Genomic DNA, 20,051 nt, shown 5'->3' on the forward strand with positions numbered 1-20,051 from the left:
AACACTTTCGCATTAAATGACTATTATGGAAATGAGAAATGACGTCTGTGTTTTTCAGTGCACTACTGGAGGCAGTATATGTTTATGCAGGCTTGTCCCTACAAATATATTGTATTATATTGCACAAACTAAAAAACAAAGGATCTGTCCAGCGCCAGGTGACTTCATTTCCTCTGCCAACCTTCCTCTCTGTAGCACATTTTCAGCCAGCAACTGATTTTTTTTTAACCTTTCCTTTCAGTAAATTCCATCAATTCACCTGTTTATCCATAAGCTGAGACAAGAATTGAAGGGCCTCAGTGGCTTAGTTTGAGTTTGTGCATGTGCTAAAAATTAGCATGAGATAAATATTTTTTACTTTGACTATAAAGCCTTTTATGGAGTATCTTTATTACTAGGCATGCACCAATCCCATGATTGATACTGGAATTAGGAGTTATTAATATGTGAGTAATCTAATACTAATATCCATTTAGTAGCCATGCTGGCTTGCTGCAAGCTTCTGCTGCAAGCTTCACAGTTTGCCATCTGTGTCCTGTCAGGCAACATAACAGGCATTCATAGTCTAAAATCAGTGGATTGCATGGGAAAATATGTAAAATCTGATCTAATGGTGAGCCCGGATTTTAGGCCAGTATTAATCACATATTATCTAATCTTTTATTATCCAGTATTATCCAATATACAGGGTGTCCCAATATTCTCCATACATAGGGGACATTACTACACACAGGGGAAATTAAAGCATTTTCCAGATGCCTTTAAGAATGACAGTAGAAGATCGCATTGAAGTCATTCTCATTTCTGGATCGGGAAGCTGTTGCAAGGTTGCGATGGACTTTAACAGGAAACATGGCAAACACATCACACATGACAATGCTGCCAAACTTATTAATAACTTCAAATTCAAAAAGATTGGAAGTGACCAACTGAGCAGTGGATGTCCACGAACATCCACTGCCAAAGGCACAACCGTCGTGGTGCTGGCAAACATGGGGCAGTGGTGGCTTGGTGGTTAAGGCTCTGAGTTACTGATCGGAAGGTCGGGGTTCAAGCCAAGCTGCTACTGTTGGGCCCTTGAGCAAGGCCCTTAACCTTGTCTGCTCCAGGGGCACTGTATCATGGCTGACCCTGTGCTCTGACCCCAACTTCCTAACATGCTGGGGTATGCAAAGAAAAGAATTTCACTGTTCTGTAATGTATATGTGACCAATAAAGACTCATCATTATCAAACATAGCCCCATATGTATGGAGAATTTTGGGACACCCTGTAGATCAAACTAAGGGTTGCATGGACTGGACAACTAATATAATCAATAGCTGTCATTGTGGGGAACTGTTGACTTGTCAGAATATAGAAAAAAAAAAAAAAAAAAAAAACAGCGAGGAAGATGATAAAAAAAAGGCAAGATAAACATAATATGTTATGGTCTCAGAATATTTCTAGTAGACAAGAATGAATTCGATGAACCCATGTCTACAGTCAACAGACAACAATACTGTGTTAGGAAAACTCTTGTTTTATTTATCATTTTTGCTTTAATGGACCATTAACACTTTGATTTCACTTTGCATAAAGTGTAGAGCTCTGTGAGACTGTTTTTTCTGTGTGTTAATTTAAAAAAATAAATAAATAAAAATTTAGTATTTAATAATAGTTATTTTTGCTGTCCTTTAAAGCTAAGTAAAATGTAAATAAAATTATTGCACTGTTTGCAGAGTTTGTTCCAGCCAGCACTGTGTGAAAGAGCACTTTTTGTTTAAATCCAATCGCACATGGCTAGTTTAGAGTCAGATCAGTGGAGCATGCCAGGTCAAAGAGGCCAGTTCAGACTTGTTTAAGCTATAAGGAGCTATCAGTTTCAGAATCAACGATTTCAGCTGCGCTGCCAAGAATTGATGTCCTTAAATAGTGTAATAAGATACAGTACACAGGTTTCATATTTTGCAAAAAGGTTTGACACATTTTTTTCCCCTGTAATAATAAAACAGCATTAAATTAGAGATGACCTGAAACACTGAATTTAACTATGGAAAAGATGACTAGTCAGCCATGTTTATGAATTACTGGTTGAGTAGAGTCATTCATAAGTTTGAATGAGGGGGGTGAGGATAAGTAGCTGATTTAATGGCATGTTGGGAGATGAAAATTTGAAATGAATGTGCTAGCCCTAAAGTAAGTGACTACATATATATATATATATATATATATATATATACACACACACATATATATATATATATATATATATATATATATATATATATATATATATATATATATATATATATATATATATATATAATATGCATAAATATTTAATGTCCATGAAAAGCATGTTTTCTCTTTCTACACTAGCATCTCTTCTGGCATCCATTCTGGCATCATTAGAGCTTGGACATATTGGCCTAGTTGGGAAATAGTCACCCTTCTTTTCACAAGACCCAAAGTGTTTGAAGTGTATAACTCTGGCAAGCTGTGGAAAGCTCAGCAATGACTCACAGATGGGAGCTGCTGATATGAGGTCTGTTGGTGCCTGCAAACACTTTTATATTATTTATGAAGAGTTTCTCATTTTAAGATTTTAGGCTGCCATAGTGATACAATGACAACATTAAGGAGCAAAAGGTCAGCTGAGCTCAGTAGGGATCACTGAGGATTCTGCACTATTGAGGAACTTTAACAATTCTAACATGTATTGGCTTTTCGATGAACATTTTATGAGCCTGTATGGCATTCTGGAAAACTCATCTTGACTTTGATAGATATCTCTGGAATGTTATGACATTTTCCCTTGTAGCAGGAGTTGAACTTGAAATGTCAGACTGGCCCTCTTTTTCGTGCCCTACCCCCTGCCATCTCTGGCATCCTGGGCATTTATTACTTTCTAGTATCTCCCTGTTAAAAAACAAGACGAAGCACCAGACTGCCAATCTGACCTCCTGCTCTACCTTCTCACAGTTTCATTAGACTGCTAGAGAGAAATGTCCCAGCCTAATTATACATGCTGTGATCATGGACCGGTAAGGTCAATCTTGAGGGAAAATACTTATCCCAAAATCTGAGATTTTCATTTTTATTTTCAGTAGAGATCCAAAACAGTTTTGTATTGTGGACTGGGAAATAGGCTGAATTGGCTTACCCTGTCTTCCTGCGGATGCTGTCAAATAGGATGATTGTGGTCATTTATTGCTGTGGTTCAACTGCTGACAGGGTTGAATGTTTTGTCTAAAGCTCAATTAACCTTTGCCTCATGATTAACTCAACAGAGAAGTATGTAATTCAATTGTCAAGAGGAGGCTCGGGAGGATTGGGCAGACCCTTAGTGTGAATTTAAAATAAGCAGTGTGTCAACAGAGTCTAGAAAGCTCTGTCGGTTCTCGGATGTGACTAAGACTCAAAATTCAAACCAAGTCCAAGGGCTGCATTGGTTTTGAGACAGATGAGTCAGTGTGAAATAAATCCATGGCAGGTGGACGATGGGATAATTATCAAGTAGGCGCCCATGAGAGGTCTGTTGATCCTCAGAGTGGTCACAGTGTAAAATTAAACATGTGTGAAATGCCTGGTGCAACTGCTTCACTGTCTCTCTGTCTCCAGTCCACATTTTTGACTCGCAGGCTCATGTCATTGCATGGCAGGAGTTAAATCTCTAGTGACTGGCTGGAATAACGGTTTCTCTTTCTCTTGCCGCTGGCGTACAGTGGAAAGGCAGAGATGAAAAATGGACCACAGAGACACTTCTATGTCGTTCACTTTCCTTACTTTCCAATTATTCCACTTGTCATGTTCGACACAGCAGGGGAGGTCACTGCACACCAAAATTGTACAATTGCTTTAGACCATTAACCATTTAATTCACTTATGGATAGTTAATGTAAGGCTGTTTTTTGGAAAATAGAGCCAGGTTCATAAGTATTTGGACAGTTACAATTTTCATACTTTTACCTCTGTACACCACCACAATAGATTTGAAATGAAGCAATCAAGATGAAGTGTAGACTTTCAGGTTTAATTCAAGGGGTTTAACAAAAATATTGCATTAACCCAGTCTGTCTATTTTTACAGGCTCAAAAGTAATTGTACAAGCTAACAATCATAAATATTAAGATTATTTTTATTACTTGGATGCAAATCTTTTGCAGTCAGTGACTACCTGAAATCATCCTGCAACCCATGGACATCATAAAATGCTGAGTTTCCTCCCTTGGGATGCTTTGCCAGGCCTTTACTGCAATTGCCTTCAGTTGCTGCTTGTTTCCGGGTCTTTCTGCCTTCAATTTTGTCTTCAGTAATTGAAAAGCATGATCACTTGGGTTAAGGTCATCAGACATTTAAGAACATTTCATTTCTTTGCCTTAAGAAGCGCTTGGGTTGCGATCGCAGTACATTTTGGGTTATTATCCATCTGTACTGTGAAGTGCCATCCTATCAGTTTTGCAGCATTTGACTGACTCTGAGTAGAAAGAATAGTTCGAAAGAATAGAAGTACTTCAGACTTCAACCTGCTACTTCTGTCAGCAGTCACTTCATCAATAAATCCCCTTCACAACATCCAGCCAAGTCAAGAACACTCTGGAGGAGGCAGGCAAATCATCAAGTCTACAATAAAGAGTATGTAAAAAAGTGCAGAGGGCTAACCTCAAGATGCAAACAACTACTGACACTCAAGAAAAGATAGGCCGGATTAGAACAAAAACAACAACAACAACAAAACAATCTCTAAAAAAAAACTGCCAGTTATGAAGAGAAGAGTATGGAGAAGAGAAGGGTAGAGAAAAGAAGAGTATGGAGAAGGACAGGAATGGCTCATGTTCCAAAGCATGCCACATCATCTGTCAAACACGTGGAGGGAATGTTATGGCATGGGCATGTGTGGCTGCCAATGGAACTGGGTCACTGGTGTTTTCTTCAACAAGGAAATAATTCTGCGATCATTAACTTATCTGTCTTCCATGATCATGTCAAGAATGTTACTATATTTTGTTCAAAAATGATATTTTCTATCATTTTGGTAATAAACATTAAATATTTGAAACCTGAATGTTAAAAATTATTTTAAAAGCACATTGGTTGTTTGGTTGTTTAAATTCCAGGTATAAAGTTTTGTCCTTTTTGACTTTTTGACAACTTACTTTTTTAATATAAGCAATATTTAGAAAAAAATATATTTAAAAAATCAGAATATATTTTTAAATGTATGCATAATTTATGCATGAAAGGATGCGCATGTACACTAACCAGACACATTATTAGAAACATATGTACTCCTGCACACTCATGCAATTATCCAAATGCAAACACAGGTCATGAGCTTTAGTTAGTGTTCACATCAAACATCAGAATAGGGAAAAAATATGATCTCAGGACACGAAGGCTACAGTAACTCAAATAACCACTTTTTACAAGTGTGGTGAGTAGAAAAGCATCTCAGAAATCCCAACATGTTGAACCTTGAGGCAGGTGGGCTACAACAGCAGAAGACCACATCAGGTTCTGCTCCTGCCTGCCAAGAACATGTTCATCCAAACTGGATAGTTGAAGATTGGAAAAACACCAGTTGACATTTTACCAATATATTATATTATATACACAAAATGTTCCAACTAATACTGTCTATTCTTGAGATCAGAGAAATCAGTGTGTGCTTTTGACATATAGTCATTTTATTCTAGCTTTTGTCACACCATATAGTCTCTGTCCTTCTTCTTTCATTTCCCATTTCCCATTGTACCTGCCTTTGAGGCTGCACCAGGCACAAAATATAGAGATGAATGAGGATATTATTCATGACTGTGCCAAAGGTAATGATGATAGGTGAAATTATAGTCGACAGTAAAAGTAGAGAAGCTGTCAGAGCAAATATGGTTGATTAAGGTTTAATCATCTAACTGTTTAAAATCTAACTTTCAAGACCTTCATTGAAGTCCACTGAATTAACATTGACAGTAAGGCTATCATTAACACTGAAAGTCAAGATGGCTTGCTTCAGTGGCTGCACTTATTAGTAATATTTTACAGTAACAGACCCTAATAAGTACTGAACTAATTATTTAACCATGCTTAACCAAGTAGTAAAGAGGATTTATGAAGTGTCATGGTCATTCAGGCATCATAAACTATACATGATGTAATAAATAAGGAATAAAACATGAGGGGGTGTTTTGTTATTGGAAGATAATCCATGTTGGGGTGGTGTGATGGAGCCTGACACAAACTTACAGTAATAACCCAGAAGTTGGTAATTTTTCTTCAACATTAAATCCTCACTCTGTGTGCTTACCTCAACTCTGAATACAGTTACTATGGTCTTCACTGGTGATTTATGTAAGAGGTAAATAGCTTAAAATATAAAACAAAAAAATCTATTTTTAGGTCCTGATATTTATTTAGGTTTTAGCCACTCAATTCACTAAGGTATGGCTCCTGATGTGTTCCTCAGTTGAGCCCTAATCAATGACCAAACCAATATAATAGAGTAAAAAACAGATGGCAAAAGGCCACAGCGATCCCTCTTTCCCTACTCGGAGCATCGGTGTCCTCTCAGAGCTGTGCTAAATTAAAACAACCAGCGTTTCATTGATTCCGGTGCTGACAGGAGCCATGCATCACCTGAAGCTGGAGGGAAGAAGAGAGAGAAAAGGGTGTAGCTGGAAGGAAAACATTTGGGAAGGGAAATTTTATCCAAACATACTCAGCCAGTGTAGCCTAGGCTTATATTTCAGTAATTGCATGTCCAGAGAGACTTGGTAAGGGCCATTTATACATATAGGAGGTAGGTCTAATACAAAATGAAATTAAATTCAACAGGCATGTTATTTGGCCTGCTCTTTTTTCCCTTACATTTTTCTTTTCCATTCAATTTTAAGCTAGAATAGTGGGGCTGCCATGGGAACGGAGGCATATGAGCTGATTGCCTGACTAATGACTGGCTGATCAGACAAATCACAAGGCTCCTGATTGAGCCTCTTTGATTTGAGGCAAGAAGCTCAAATGGTCTAATGGAGCAATCGGAGTTCCCAGAGTCTGTCATTAGCGCTTGCCCAGCAATCCAAGAGAGCTCTTCTGTACACTTCTATGTGAATGCATGTCCACATGAATGTAGTTTTGTTGTTACCATAAAGGCAAGAATGTGCACTAGTACAGTTTATGTCAAATTCATTTTGATTTTCATCCATCCATATACAGTGCCTTGAATTAGGAAATCTATTGGTTTAGTTATAAAATAATATTTTAATCTTTGAGCAACCTGCAAAGTATTACTAAATCTATTCTTTGAAATGAAATGAATATGACAGAACCACCAGTCCGCATAGGCTCACCTGATCAGTTGAAGATTGGGAAAAGACCTGGGAAAATGTTTCTAATCTTTCGGTGAATCTGTGAACACTGTAGACTCAGATACAGTACATGTTCTTAGCTGACACAACTGAAACCCATCTGACACAAAGACACATAATGTTGTCTATTCCAGGATGCTTTTCTCTTCCCCTTGGTTATAAAGCATGGATATTTGCATTACCATAGCCTTCCTGTCAGCTTAAACCAGTTTGGCCATTTTCCTCAAGGGTCTCTCATCAACAAGCCGTTTCCACCTGCAGAAGCTCCTCTCATTGGATTTTTTTTGTTTTTCGCACCACTCTAAAGTGTAAACTCTAGACTTCAAAATTCCTGGAAATCAGCAGTTTCTGAAGCACTGGCACCAACAACCACGCCAAAGTCGAAGTCAAAGAGATCTTGTTTTTCCCCAATTTTAATGTTTTATAAGAACATTAACTGAAGTGTATGACCTGTACCTGTGCTGCTGCCACATGATGGCTGATTGCATAATTGCATAAATGTCCAGGTGTATAGGTTTTCGCAATGAAGTGGATGGCGAGTTTATAATCCCAATTAGGTTCATTTCAGTTCCAGGTTGTGACAATAATGTGGCAAAGTTCAAACAAGCAAACCCCTGTACATACAGTACACATGACTACATAACGTTCAGTGGTCTGACAAGTGCAAGACAAGTAACAAGGCCTGATAATCAGAGACATGCACTGGAGTCTGCCATATGCATGTTAATTTGGGTGAGAATTAACATTTATCAGACCTAGGCAGCCTGCTTCGCTTAGCACAACGCTCTTGGCTTGAACACCTCTGATAAACTCTCTGACAGATTTCAACTCACTCTTAACACACACATACACATACAGAGGCAAGCAAAGCAGCAGGAAGTAGCTGACATAAGCAAGAGATCTCAAGGAAGACGTACCCCGGGGAGACAGAGGAACAGAAAGAGTCAGTGTCTGGGATTTCTGCATCTCCACCTACAATTAATTAAAGCAAGCCCTGAGTTGAGTGACAGGAGGCCTCTAGGCTGAGCTTGGGTGGAGAACTTCAATGAATTATGGAGCAGCTGAGTGAGCCGGCGAATCATCGCACCACAACCTAAACAACAGTGGTGCTCATTTCTCACAAAAGTACAGCACAATAAATGGACTGTCCTGATTTACTACAAATGTGTTTATTATTAATCTAGTATATGTTGTCAGACATCCTCTGATGCCTTGTACATTCCAAAAAAATACAATAAATTTGACATTACTTATTTCCTGAATTCATTTGTTCTGCTCACGACCTGTCTGTCTTTCTATTTCATTCATTTAGTTCTCCTCTTCCTTCTGTTTCTGCAGACTCTTTCTTCATGACCTTTAACCCCTACTGTATCATGGAGGTTTATCTATGAACCATGTGTTGCTTTCTGTTCCCAATTACAGCAGCAGTTTTTCTCTGCTCATGACTTTTACATCAAGCTTCCAGAATTCCAGTCTTTTTTTTCCCTTGTATTTTTCTGCTTTCCATGAGAATTTGCATTTCTGACAACTAAAAAAGCATTAAGCCCACCTTAAAACACATTCAATATATTTACTGCACCACTATCAGCTGGTGGTGCCAAGAACAGCATTGAGGGTAATGTTGAAAATTAGACTATGGGAAATTAGACCAACTTATCTATAAAATACATTTAAACAAAAAAATAAATAAATCTTGGACACTGTTGAAAGTCACGCTAATTATACAGTACACATTCATATGAAACACATTCAGGTGAAGCCTTGTGGAGACTGTGATTGTATTTTCATTTGAGAAAGCTGAAAAAAAAATCACAACGTCTGTGTGTGTGTGTGTGTGTAATGTACTGTACATTATTAGTAGTAGTAGTAGTATATGTTGAATTGAAGAGGGGTGACGTCAGTAGAAACTAACATTAAACTATATACTAACTAACATACTCAGATGGGTAACAAATTAAAGGGAAAGTCTGTTGATGGTATTTAGCTGACATGATTTGGGTCCACTTATCGCATTACAGGGAAGGGTCGCTGCAAATCAATACAAAGTTCTTCTGAATGATCAGCGTTGTCCTTTATCTCACAGCTCTAATACATGCAGAGCTACACGAGCATCCTGCTCTCTCTATCTATCTATTACTCTCACTCTTTAGAGGAGCATTACTAAAAAAAGAAAATGCTGGCCAATTTTCAGGTACATGAAAGAGGAGCCTTTGAGGGCCCTCCAGAGTGTGTGTGGTGCTACATGAGGTGCTGGCCTTCATCTTGTCTTGCTTCACTTTAATTAGCACAGAGAAAATTGGGCTTTTCTTCTTTCCACTCCTGGCTGCCTCTTTTGTTCTGACGTGCCTCAGATTGAGCAGAGTACAATGATGCTATGCGACTCTAATGATAAAACCCAATAAAATACAGATCCAAGGTTTCCTCAGATCCATGAAGGCACTTGCTTTATATATGCTACAGGGCAAATACGGAAGCAAGCAGTAATTCTTTTTTGTTAAAGTTTCAAAAGTATTAGGTTAATACGTTAATTTGCCAGCAACTAGCATAACATAATATGGTTATTGAGATCTAGTTGAGGTGGATGAAAAATGTCCTGGCACCAACAAGGTACTGAATTTCTACCAATTGAGCTCCTCTGGGATGAACATGACACTAGACACAAGGGTTTATAAAGTATTTATGAAGGCTTCTAATGTCAAACCTGCTGAAATTTAATGAATGGATGCCTCAAATATGTCAGACTGTTACTAAAGCTAAAGCAGGAGATGATAAATGGATGGAGAATGTCTTCATCATGTGTACGGTATTGTTGTAGGCATTTAATGAAACCCTTTTGATAATGTTAATTAACAAATTACTGTCCATTATCTCTGAAACAAATGTTTAACTACACAATAAACCATTGATGAAGCATATTACCTTAGTCAGAGAGTACCAATCTGTGTGTCTCTTTTTGACAGCTAATTCATCTAGATGTTATGCTAAAGACAGCATGGAATATTTCATACCAGAAAAGATAGTAATAGTTATAGAGACACTAGACCTGTCTCTGTGTCATGGTGTCAGAAAGATACTGCTGCTGCATCGTTTGTTTGATAAATCTGTTTCCATCACCCTTTATAACATCTTATCTTTATAGATACACTGACATTCTGGTGTCAGAAAGTGCAAAAGCTTTTGGTATTTAGCTGTTCTAAATTTATTCAATTCAACTTTTAACAAGAGATATTGTCAGAAAGTGGCTTTACAGAAAGCCAGGTACAGATTTAGATCCCTAATGAGCAAGCCAGGTATGACAGTGGCAAGGAACCATTCCCTGAAATGATATTAGGAATAAATCTTGAGAGGAACCAAACTCAAAAGGGAACCTATCAGATAGTATGATTATACACCAATCAGCCATAACATTAAAACCATCATTAAAAACAATTGCCTAATATTGTGTAGGTCCCTATTGTGCCGTGAAAACAGCTCTGACCCATCAAGGCATGGATTCCATAAGACCTCTGAAGGTGTGCTGTGGTGTCTGGCACCAAGACCTTAGCAGCAAATCCTTTAAGTCCTGTAAGTTGTGAGGTGGGACCTCCATGAAGCAGACTTTGTCCAGCACATCCCACAGATACTCAATCAGATTGAGATCTGGGGAATTTGGAGGCCAAGTCAACACCTTGAACTGTTTGTCCAGTTCCTCAAACCATTCCTGAATTTTTTTTTTTTTTTTTGCATTGATGCAGGGCACAATATCCTGCTGAAAGATGCCCTTAGGGAAAGCCATTGCCATGAAAGGGTGTACTTGGTCTGCAACAATGTTTAGATAAGTGGTATGTGTCAAAGCAACATTCACATGAATGCCAGGACCCAAGAATTCCCAGCAGAACATTGCCCAGAGCATCACACTACATTGGCTGGCTTGCCATCTTCCCATAGTGCATCCTGGTACCATCTCTTCCCCAGGTAAGTGACCCACATGCACCCAGCCATCCACATTATGTAAAAGAAAACATGATTCATCAGACTATGCCCCCTTATTCCATTGCTCCATGGTCCAGTTCTGATGCTCACATGTCCATTGTAGGCACTTTTTGCAGTGGACAGGGGTTAACATGGGCACTCTGACCAGTCTGCGGCTACACAGCCCCATACGCAACAAGATGCATTGCACTGTGTTCTGACATCTTTCTGTCATACCCAGCATTAACTTTTTCAGCAATTTGTGCTACGGTAGCTCTTCTGATGGACCGGACCCGACGGGCTAGCCTTCGCTCATCATGTACATCAATGAGCCTTGGGTACCCATGACCATGTCTACAGTTCACTGATTGTCCTTCCTTAGATCACTTTTGGTAAGTACTAACCACTGCATACTGGAAACACCCCACAAGACCTGCCATTTTAGATGACTCACCCAGTCATCTAGTCATCCAAATTTGGCCCTTGTCAAAGTCGCTCAGATTCTTCAGGCACTTGCCCAATTCTTCTTCGAGAGCTGACTGTTCACTTGCTGCCTAATATATCCCACCACAAGATAATCAATGTTATTCATGTCACCTGTCAGTGGTGTTAATGTTAGGGCTGATCGATGTAAATCATTACAGTACACAGGTATAGAAGCTGGAATGAGCTCTGGACAGTCTTTCTGAATATAGCAGCAGTTATTAAGTACAAATCTACAGTATACAGGTGAGATTATCCACATAAACTGTCTTCTTTTGAAGTGCAAATCCGTAGGTTATCCTTTGGGGACTATCTACAGCAGCAGAAGGTGGGTCGTAAGTGCAGAAGCTCCAAGCAGACATATAAGCATCAGGATGAATCATGCAGATCTGTAGGGTGAGAGGAGACACAGCAGTAGAAGTGTGTCATGAGCTGGCACCGGCATCACATCAAGCAGCAGGAGTGTATGTACAGCTCGACAGAGAGAGAGAGAGAGAGAGAGAGAGAGAGAGAGAGAGAGAGAGAGAAAGAGAGAAGATTAGGTATGCTGCCATCATACAATGGTTTAAAATTGTGTACATTGTGAACCGACTGCAAGTGGGGTCTCCAGCAGTTAAGCGTATGGCATGTCCAATCAGGTTTATTTATGTGCCAATTTATAATTGTCCTAAATGCCACAATATCAGGCAATAATGATGACCATTAACATCCCATTACAAAAAACACACTATCCATATAATACTCACACATAGACGCATGGAGATACACAGTGGGTAAATAGATGTGGCTGGATAATCTCAATGATATTAGGAAGAACTGTATACCTGTAGATGATAGAGGTCAGAGGAGAATGGCGAGACAGGATCAAGCTGCTAGGAAAAAGCGTCTCAGAATGCACAACCTTGAAGTTGATGGGCTGCAACAACAGAAGGCCACACCAGGTTCCACTCCTGTCAGACAAGAACAAGAATATGAAGCTGAACAATGGGCACAGGATTAACAAAGCTGAACAGTTGAACATCTGAAAAACATTGGCTGGTCTGATGAATCTTGATTTGTTCTGCAACATGCAGATGGAAGGGTCAGAATTTGGCACCTCCAGCATAAATTTGTTGACCCAGCTTGCCTTGTGTCATTAGTTCAGGCTGATGGTGTAATTGGGTAATGGTGTGGGCAATGTTTTCTTGGCACTCTTAATACCAATCATGCATCATTTGAGTACCAGATTGTCTGAGTATCGTTGCTGACCATATGCATCCTTTCATGTCCACAATGTACGCATCTTATAATGCCTACTTCCAGCATGATAATATGTCACAAAGCCCAAGTGGTGTCAAACAGCTTCCATGCTGATGACAGTGTGTACTTCAGTGGCCTCCCATGTCCCCTAATTAAGTAGCCGGTGAGTGTATGTGTGTGTGGTACTATGTAACTGTGTGTGGCTAGATTTTTTCCACCCTTGCATTTGCATGTGCAGTCTCAAAGACTTGAGGCCAGTCCATTCTCCTTGTGACTTGACATTGTGCAGACTGCCTTGGGATCTGTAGTTAATTATTGCTAATGAACTGTTCCCTATAGCTCCTCCCGCTGCTGTCTTGAACATGGCCTGATTAAAATATTCTTTTAAGCAGGGAGAATTCAGCTGGATTTTACTTCATTATACCATGCCTAATGCCTAATAGGTCATTGGTTGATCCAGTTGATCCTACAGTGGGATAAGATAAATTTAATGAGTTTCACCCATAATGATGGCTTTATTCTTAGAGTACAGCAGTATAACATCCTGTCTTATGTCCCTTATAGGCACATGTTGGCTTTGGGACAGACTGGAAATAAGACCAAGTGCAGGTAATACCATCATCACTCATAGTTAGCAGTGACCAAATAAAATCAGAGCCATATCTGCTGCTTGCTTGGTTGACAGCCATTGAAGGGTATCCATACAGCTGTTAATGGCCAGTGATGGATGGATTGTTCCTCTGGGTCTGTTATTGTTTTCATCTCTTTCCCTCTCTTTTTCCTGCCCATTTCCCTCACGACTGCCTGTTGATGTTCCATGCAGCTGCTGCATAGTGAATGATTTCCTGTCTATGATAAATACTCTGGGGCTTTTTTGCTGAAATCTAAGGCATCATTTGGCACTATTGACTGACCAGCTGACTGCAGCTTTCCGTTTCTTTGTTTCCCTCTTTCAGTAAAAAGGGGATGTTCACAACTGTTTTCATAATTGGCTATCAGAAAGGACCACTAGAGAAAAAAACATATTATCTTGCATTATAACCCTGTGGTCCTGAGTTCTCCTCACATTGTGGTACTTCTTAATAAAATATTTGCTAAAGCTCTGGTCTCTTTGGCTGCACCAGCTTCTGCAAACGGGATGAAAAAACAAATCTTGTATACCATCAACATCCAAACAGAAGAAGAAGTTATCTCCCACTACTTGCACTTGCCTAGGCAGCTAGGCAGTGAGTGTGCATGTATTCTTTTTTGGGGGATGGGGGTGTTTAGCCTCCCATCAAAACTAACCTCCATCAAAACCTCCACCATTGAATATAACTTTATACCAGGGTTGTCAGTTCATTTTAGGTAATGGGACACAATACATTTAGTCCAGTATCAAGTGGGCTGGACCAAAGAGATCAGTTTAGTAGACCAGTAACACACCAGCAACTACAAATGAAACTTTCACCCATTTTGTAGTGCTAAGGACTGAAATGGACTTAATCAGGAATACGTTTTTATTTTTTTTATTTATTTATTTATTTATTTATTTATTTATTTATAGCACAGTTACTGCTGAGCACAGTTTTCAGTAGCTGAGTTAATCAAAACTTTTAATTAAATTCAAGCCATCACAGCCTATGAACCATATGTTTGACATCCTGCTTTAAAGCTCTGAAACATTAGATTGCAAACAAACTGTATTGTCACAGAACCAACCACACAGAGTAAATCCTGACAGTCAGAAGACTCTTTGATTCACTGCTTCTAACAGCATCAAAAAGGTAAGCCTGCAGTTTTCAGACATTCTTACTGGCTCTGGCCTGAACTGCTAGAGGTGAAAGAAAACAAAGGACCTAAATATTCATTCACTCACAACAAAAAATAGTGCAAGGACACTAGTCAATATATTAAACAAAAGAGTAAAACTGACCTACATCAGAAATATTTTTGCAAAGGTACAGTTACAAAGATCTGGATAAGCATCTAACATAACTGAATGGCAACAGGAATTATCTTTTAATTCTTCATTCATTTTAATTCTTCACATTACCACTTTTGGCTAACACCATGGGCTACCTTTTAATCCCATGCATCCTAATCCAGTCTGGACATTTACACTTCCACACTCAGATGAACGTTCACACACATGTTTTTAGCTTTGTTCCAATCATTCAACATTGTTTTTATCATTTTACTTTTTTTGTTTGTTTGTTTGTTTGTTTGTTTTTTTCTGACCTATCTAGTATCTGGGCCAATTATCTGACTTCAGCTTTATAATTTACATAAATGCATGCATGCTACAGGAGCTGAACCGGTTTATGTTTAGAGAGCTAGAGTCATTGAACTATAGTATTTTTCCCCATGCTTTTATCAGCTCTGCGGCAGTACTTTTCAATACTCAGTTTTGGATACTTTGCGGTATCCACATCTAGACCACAGTCTGCTAGTTTGTCTATATTGATGAACCGGGGCTTGCTAGTTAGCTTAATATGTCTAGTTTCATAGAAAACAAATTACACGTCCTGCTTAAAGCAGATGTGCTCTAAAGCTAATGTGTATTTCATGAGTAAGCCAACATTTCTTATACCATCCTACCTTGAAAGAGTTGAAATGGCTGGAAAATTGTACATTCTTTATGGCTTTATTTACGTCATGCTCACATTTCTTGGAATGATTAGATAATAAACTTTCATGGCTATATGTGTTCCATTAAGCAGAAGCTTTGCTTCAAGGTTACCAGATTTCTCTCTCCTAAACCCCCACCCTGCAGATTCACCTTATAAGTCAGGAATTAAACATTTGGTATTTGTGGTATTTTAATCTTTATCTGCTAAAGACTGCAATTTCTTTAAAGGTTGTACTTTTATTTCAATGAATCATAAGCATTCAGCAAAAGCGCAAAACATCCCTCTTAAGGCTTATTTAAATCTTCTCTTTCTCTGCCTCTGATTCACATCTGGTGTGATTCTTGATCATATGAATACCAGCTGAGATGGCATGATCCAGAGGCTTTAGTGTGCCACGCTGCATGGCGGTGTAATGCACAGTGACGGCATCATTCAGGAATACCTATTCATGGCAGCTAATTCATCAGCACACTGATGGCTTACATACGGGCAGCATAATTTGCCCCCACCGTAAATAGGGCTCATTGGCAAGTGATTTATGACTATGTCAACACTCGAAAAAAAGAAGAAAAAAAAAGGCCTGTTAGTCAAAGGTATGCTAGCTTGTGACCTGAATTCAATACAGCAATATTTTGATATGGCACTGTTCTCTGGTGGTCGTTATGTTTTTTGAATTTGCACCTGTGGTTTGACCATCTATTTAATCTCATTTCTGTTGGCTGTGAAGTAATAAGTCAGATGTAATGTACGTCAAAGTTATGTTTTGGAGAAAAAGCACAAAACACCCACCATTTCCATTCTTGCCTAGATGACATTTTTTATTTCAAAACAGTAATCTTTTATATTATGGTCTGAACAGTTAGAAATCCAAATATGGTGGCACTCCAGAGCTGATACAGTATAATACTCAGGGTCATAGTGGATCTGGAGCCTATCCCAGCAACTCTGGAAGTGAGGTGGGAAGACATCCTGAATGGGATGCCAGTCCATCACAGGGCACCAAGCAAATTAAGGCAATCGAGGGACAATACCATAGAACTCAGAAGAAACCCAAAGAGATAAGAAGAGAATGTGTGAAACTCCAGACAGACAGACCCAAGCTCAGGTTTGAACCGGGAATCATGGGGCTGTGAGGAAAACAATGATGAAAATAAATGAAAATACTAATTTTGTGCAAGCAACAGAACATAAAAATCTAAGTACGGTGCCATTTTCCTGACGGTCCCTTTCATCTGTTGCAGTGAGGTGTAATATAACAGTCAGGCTCAGCTAAGCCTTGCACACAGTGAGCAGTAATGGTTAGTACTGAGCACACAGTGGCGGCCCCATGCTCCACTGGCCAGCCAGCATCTGACAGTGAGCACCGGCCATAGGCTGTCTCTTTCTCCAAATCTGTTTTCTGTTCCCACAGCACAACCCATGCCTTCAGGGTTCTGATCTTTCCTAGTCCAGTCTCATTCCGTCAGGCTCCAAAATTACAGGTCATGGCCCTGTCATGGCTGCTTCAAAAATCAACTGCAAACTGTAATAATAATTTCAATAGCACTCAGTTAATCCTTAACTGTTAAGGGTTTTTGTTTCATTAAAAGTTGTACAGTAGTTTAGCTAGGTGAACCATAAGCATTTACCAAACTACTATTAAGCCATTAAGCTGTGATGTGAGCAGGGCTCAGAAATAAATCAACACACACCCCTAATTCATTCCTGCCCTTTTATCTGACCTTCACGGTGTTACAATAAGGAACATTTAACCAAGCGGGCTAAATATTTAGTAACCTATTATGGTAGTGTATAAAAATGTGAAAACAGCAATCTTTTTAATGGCTTTGGCTTTTGAAAGGCTTTAATTACTCAAGAAACCCTGGAGTTCTGGAAATCTGCTCTGGGGCATGTCAAGGCAAGAGGACTGTGAAGCAAAACATGGATATTTATGATGGCTAGCAGGATGGAATGCAGACATAATTTTCCCCATCACATTATCGTCCAGTAAACTCCTATCACAAATCATAAATTTTCTGTCATCATAAGTCACCACCGAAGCAAAATAAGTGATGTTCTGTTTTTTTGGGGGGTTTTTTTTGAGCATAGACATTTCTCTATCCAGCTTTTTTTTTTCTTTCTGGAAATATTTCCTGTACCTCCTACCTGTCTCTCTCTCTTACCTCTAGTTGTATCAGTAGCTAAGGAGCTCCTGTTTGCTTACACAGACTTCTTTCTTTCCCTCCTCCGCACTCCCAGATCTCCAGCAGCCCACTAGTGTTTTTAATCAATAGAGTTCAGTGGAGGCCCCAGGGGAGCAAGGCACGGTAGGTGAGGAGGTTAATGTGCTGGCAGTTTGAGATACGCCCGTGACATTTCAATCCAGCATCTGTTTTTATCGGGCCTGATTTAAAAGGTGGCTGATGGCGCCGTGTGGCCTCTGAAAACTGGCGCTCCCACTCTGTGTGGTCCTGAACACCAGATGCGCATTTCACTATGGAAATGTCACCTCCGAGTGGAGCATGTGAGAACTGCAGAGCAACAGCGGTCCTGTCTAATCAGATAGTTTGATCTGATTCATTTTGACATGTACCATGGAGTAGCATGTTCAACAAGCACCCACATATGTGAGGGTCTATATAAAATTTTTCATATCACTGTACATGATTAACCTTAAACGTTTGATGCAGACCCTTGCAGTACACGGTTTTCCTTAGGTTAGATGTAGAACCCCTTTTAACCAACCAAAGAACTGCTTTTTGCCACATACCTAGCTGAGAAAGTATAGTTCAGACAGGAAAATGGTAAATTCGGATTATGTTCAGTTTAACACAACGTGAACATAATAGCATCTCTACTAAGGATGTAACTAAATACGAATACATACTGTAAGTAGATTTTTTAGAAAGCTTTCCAGAAAGGTTCAAAAGGCATTAGATTTGTACTTTAGTACATGACATGGTGGTTTAAATTCGGCTACTAGTGTATATTTACAGGCTGTCGCAGATGTCTTCATACATAGGGGACTATGTTTGCCAGCACCACATTGGTTATGCCTTCTCCAGTGGATGTTCGTGGACGTCCACTTCTCGGTTGGTCCACCACACTTCCTGTCTTTTTGAATTTGTTAAATTAATTTGTTAAGTTTGGCAATAGTGTCGTGTGTGATATGATTTCCTGTTAAAGTGCATCTCAACCTTGCGACAGCTTCCCGATCCAACCATTTCAATACGATCTTTTGTCAAAGGCATTCTTAAAGGCTATCTGAAAAAAAATTATAATATAAACTAAGTATGAAAAATTTTGGAAGACATTTTGCTAAAATGTGTTAATTTCCCCTATGTATGGAGACTTTTGGGACAACCTGTAGTTAGGCTACTGTTTATATTTTGGGAATTGGGACCAAGTAAATTAGTTAGAAAATATTGCAGGAAGGCACAACCAAAAATTATCTCTGTGTGAGCAGGATTTAAAAAACAGTCCCACATGCATCTCTAGATGAAACCATTTATGGACTATGAGTGATCATAGCTGAGGTAGAGGAACTGAACCATGTTGATAGTCTTGGCATTTCCACCTATGGCCTGCTTTCCAGTGTTTCCAGGGGGCATAGTGGTAGGGTTTAATCTTCAATTAAAAATAAAAACTTTTTTTGCACCAAACCCACTTCCACTTCCAGAAACAGATACAGATATTTGGAGCATTAAACAGATACAATGCCATTTATGTTTAGCCCGTACTTTCTGAAGCAGAATGAATTAATAGATGGCATATAGCAAAAGACCATTATAAGATGATGGGAGACAATAAAATTGCTACGGAGCTGAAGAAAGAGAAGCAGGGTGGTGGTAAAGTGCAGAGAACACAAAGAAAACAAGAGATAGTGTAAGAATAGCTAACTAAATTATAATTATTTGGTGCAGATTAGCAGCAGAGACTCTCAGACTGCCACTTAAGTTTCGTTTGATATGATATGAAGTACATTTGATATGATCTCTTTTGCACCCACTGCAATTACCAGAGGAACAACAGGCACAGTGTAAATAGACTGCAGCTTAAATGCTCCCTTTTCATTTGTCTCATTCGGTACTGATATTGTCTGCAAATGTCAATTATCAAAAAGAGAGCGGTGCAGTGGAAGAAGCTGAGAGGGGAGGAGGTGTCTGCTCGAGTGAATACTAATGCAACCCAGAATTTTTTATTTTCTTTTTCCATATCTGTAATGGAAGAAGGCAAGGTAAAAGATATTTTGAACTGCATTTGGACATACAGCAAAAGATTGTCCTCTCTTGAGCTATCAGATTCTTCCCATCCTGGACATATGACTCGAGCAGAACCTTTTAAATAGATCCTTTATAGAGAGACATGGGCATGAAGGCAGATCTGAAACTGCCGAAAATGAAATAATATGGAACCTGAGCTAATTCACTTGAAAGGCAAAAAGA

At 39.1% G+C, this 20,051-nt stretch overlaps 1 protein-coding gene across 1 annotated transcript in view; it reads left to right on the forward strand.

Moving 5' to 3' along the window:
* Nucleotides 1-13,624, forward strand: part of adgrb2 (adhesion G protein-coupled receptor B2) — a 458,554-nt gene extending 444,930 nt beyond the window's left edge. Inside the window, exon 30 of the mRNA XM_053638192.1 lies at nt 13,580-13,624. Coding sequence (XP_053494167.1) covers nt 13,580-13,612 — 33 coding nt within the window. The 3' untranslated portion in view covers nt 13,613-13,624. The remainder of the gene's footprint in view (nt 1-13,579) is intronic.
* The last annotated feature ends 6,427 nt before the right edge of the window (nt 13,625-20,051 follow it).

This window comes from Ictalurus furcatus, chromosome 12 (genome assembly GCF_023375685.1).
Source record: "Ictalurus furcatus strain D&B chromosome 12, Billie_1.0, whole genome shotgun sequence".
In the NCBI taxonomy this organism is placed as follows: domain Eukaryota; kingdom Metazoa; phylum Chordata; class Actinopteri; order Siluriformes; family Ictaluridae; genus Ictalurus; species Ictalurus furcatus.